Raw genomic sequence first — 3,488 nt, 5'->3', positions numbered from 1 at the left:
CAGAGTGGTCTACAAGGTTATTTTTTTTTTTAAGAAAAAAAAATCCTCAAAAACAGTTGTAAAATCATTTTAAGAAAAACATGTTAACTGAGACAAATCTTACAAAAACGTGATCTTCACTCTAATAGTCTTGATATGTCTATCTGAAGTCATAGTAATTTAATTAATTGAGTTCTGAGATACATCAATTCAAGGGTACCGGAGGAATTTATGATTCTGCAACAGGTATAGATGATGAATTCCCTAATGAGGCAACAACGAACCTCAGATGGGGGGGGGGGGGGGGGGGTTGGCGGCACATGATCAATAAAGTTTTATAACCCTGTACATATATGTATATAAAAATCTAATAAATAAAAACTTTATTTTCCCTAAATATCAGAGAAATATCCATCCAAAACTGAAATGAAGTAAAATTCACATGTAGTAGATGGTCCAATACTATAGTGTATTCTTTAAAAAATACAGAATAGAAGCATTACAAACCAAAATAATACTAGGTACTATTTTATAAGATATGTAAAAAGTTGCCCTATAACTAATATTTCATTATAAATGAGTTCTTTATAACTAATGTTTACTGCATTGTACATCTATAAATAAAGTGCAAAGATTTTATAAATTAAAAACCTTTCTTTTAAAAAGTTATATGCATGATACTGGTTAAAAAAAAACAACAAACAAACATGTACACAGTAATATAACTAACAATAACAAAAAGTACACAAGTGTGACTTCCTCAAACTTTACCAAAAGACTAAAAAATAAGTAAAAGTGACACATTTTTAATTATACTCCATAATTTTCATCTATCTTTCTCCTTCTGAGTACTGTAAATCACTTTTTATTGGCGAGAATTTTATTTTCACGTAATTACGCAAGGCGGTATACTTGCGAAAATTTCATTCTTGCGTATAATAGAATTCCTTAAGATTATATAGAGCAATGACAACAATTCGTGAAAATTTTATTTCCCTAATAAAGAGTCAATGACTATCTCGTGAAAATAAGGTGTCGCGAAAATTAAGTGATCTACAGTATTTAAATGTATCAAAATGATATCTTAGTATAGCAAGGATAAACCTCACTAATATTCTTCCAAGCCCCCATTTGAGTCATAATGCTTGAACAAAATCTAAAAATGTTCATTTTTACCAACTAGACAAATCTCAAATCTTCCATTTAAGTATTCACTTAGCAGTTTACTTGCAATTTTAAAAGAATAAATGTTTCTCGTTCTCATTTACATGCAAGGTTTTATGAATTGTATCAACAGTTTTATTCGGGTTAGGTAAGGCCATGCAAAGTTAATTACTTGTTGCTCAGGTCTTTTTTCAAGAAATATGATGAGGGAGGGAGGCAATTTTTTAAAAACTTTTTTGTTTCCCCCAAAACATGACGAGGCAGCTTTTTACATTGTACAAAACCTCAAAAAATGTTGAGGGAGGTGATTTGTTTATATTTTATTGATTTAGCGATAGAAAGGGTCAATGAGGCACCCTTGGAAGAGATGAGGGACGGTCTGAGAACCAAGAAATTAATTTTTTTGCCTAGCAGTTCTAATGACTATCAACAGATTCTGGATTTTCAGTTCCCAGTGTTTGATGTCATATCTTGTGAGCTAGATTCTCTCGCGGTTTGACGTCACATCTTTTGAGCTGGTCTCTCCCACTTGTATGTTCCCGTATAAATGAAGTTAAACCGTGAGCACAACTCGTCACTCTCCCTGGGACCACGACTGTAAAATAAGAAAAAATGTCAGTTCTGAAAATCAGTAGATAAAAATTGACAATCATGGCCTCTATTTGATAGATTTATGGCATAGATTTGAAGATAGTTTATTCTTTGTATTTTTTTGTACTTCTGGTAAAATGACTAGTTTTATAAAATATATGTACTTATGTCCTCTTATCTTTTACAAATTAAAATTGTGTTCTGATGAAAGCAAATGGCCTTGAATTTTTTCCTCTATTATATACAGTGATAATTTATAAAAGATTTAGAATTTTAAATCCAAACAAATGTGATAACCAGATTTGTTCTTTTTATAAGTTTATTAATTATGAATATCAATGATATTACAAATTAATATAATGGTAATGATATTGGCAGTAATAAATGACAGTGTGCTGTACAAATGAAAAATAAGAAAAACATGACATTACTTACAAATGTAAATTCACATGAATATTATGAAGCATTACTAAAAAATATGAATAAAAATAATTTTACAAAATATGACGGACAGTTGACCTTTTCATTATAAAGATTTATAACATATTACACTCATAATAATCTCATGAATAAATATAACATGCTTTCATATAAATCTTACCCCAACTAGGGCCTCAATGCATAAACTCAGGTCAAGGTCACCGTCGACCACAGTGATACTGTACAACCTAACCAAAAATCAATATACCTATGTTACCTCTAATTGTAGTTGTAAACAATAACAAAAGTATGTCTCGTAAAATAATTTTAAACTTCTTCATAACAAAAGTCTATTAAACATCACCAGAAATAAAATGAATAGCCAATATTATATGGAACATTTATCAACAAAACATGCTGAACTTATTCTATTAAAATAAATATTTTCAGACTTTTATACAAATATTAAAATAACCCTACCAAAACATACTTTACTATTATGAGCAAAGTTATATTAAAAAAATGTAAACTTACAGTTGGTACACCTAGCTAGAAATAATTCAGCTTCAACAATGTTATTGTTCAACACACAGCCTTCATAGCGCGAAACATTTCGTGCAAAATCATAAACTATGAAGTCACGTGATCACAGGAAGTGATGTTGAAATTATCAAAATATTAAACAATACATTTAAATAAAAACTTGTGTGTAGTTTCCATCATTATTTGAAAAATGACAATGACAAAAATTATTTTAAATAAAAATCTTAAATACTTTAGCTGAACAGAATTTCTGTTACTAAAAATAGATGCGGAAATTACCCTCAATGACAAACAGTGTATGAAAACAAAGAGAGATAACTCTTTTGTGAAAATCACCACATCACATTCTTCCCTGCTAAGTATTTTTGCTTTCCACAGCAAAAAATTGAAAAAATATACACACACAAAAAAATATTTTTCCAGAAGACAAATATACACTTATTTTCAAACATATTACAAAATGTCTGTTTCAAATCAGTATTTACACAAAAATTTCTTGAGATTCTAATACCGATTGTGGCAACTTGTTCGGATTCGAATGTTTTCCTGCGGTAGTTCTCAAAGATCTGCGCAACGGAACCGGCTTCCCTGCTTTTTCTCTTGCATCCTCTGAATGTACGGAGTTTCCAGTATTTGTATTGAATTCACATTTTTCACTTGAATCACATTTTTCACTAGAATCACATTTTTCACTAGATTCACATTTTTCACTTGATTCACATTTTTCACTATGAATTCCCACTGAAGAATCATCACCATTCACATCTGTCTGTAACCGGTCTGCTGGTATG

At 30.1% G+C, this 3,488-nt stretch overlaps 1 protein-coding gene across 1 annotated transcript in view; it reads right to left on the bottom strand.

Annotated features, from left to right (window-relative positions):
- Positions 1 to 1,229: 1,229 nt before the first annotated feature.
- LOC134277893 (glucose-6-phosphate 1-dehydrogenase-like) overlaps positions 1,230 to 3,488 on the bottom strand; it is a 31,563-nt gene continuing 29,304 nt past the window's right edge. The window contains exon 12 of the mRNA XM_062760190.1: positions 1,230 to 1,738. Coding sequence (XP_062616174.1) covers positions 1,645 to 1,738 — 94 coding nt within the window. The 3' untranslated portion in view covers positions 1,230 to 1,644. The remainder of the gene's footprint in view (positions 1,739 to 3,488) is intronic.

This window comes from Saccostrea cucullata, unplaced genomic scaffold (genome assembly GCF_032062105.1).
Source record: "Saccostrea cucullata isolate Sc308-1 unplaced genomic scaffold, CSIRO_AGI_Scuc_v1 ctg1250, whole genome shotgun sequence".
Classification (NCBI taxonomy): Eukaryota; Metazoa; Mollusca; class Bivalvia; order Ostreida; family Ostreidae; genus Saccostrea; species Saccostrea cuccullata.
This window is presented reverse-complemented; position numbering and strand designations above follow the sequence as displayed.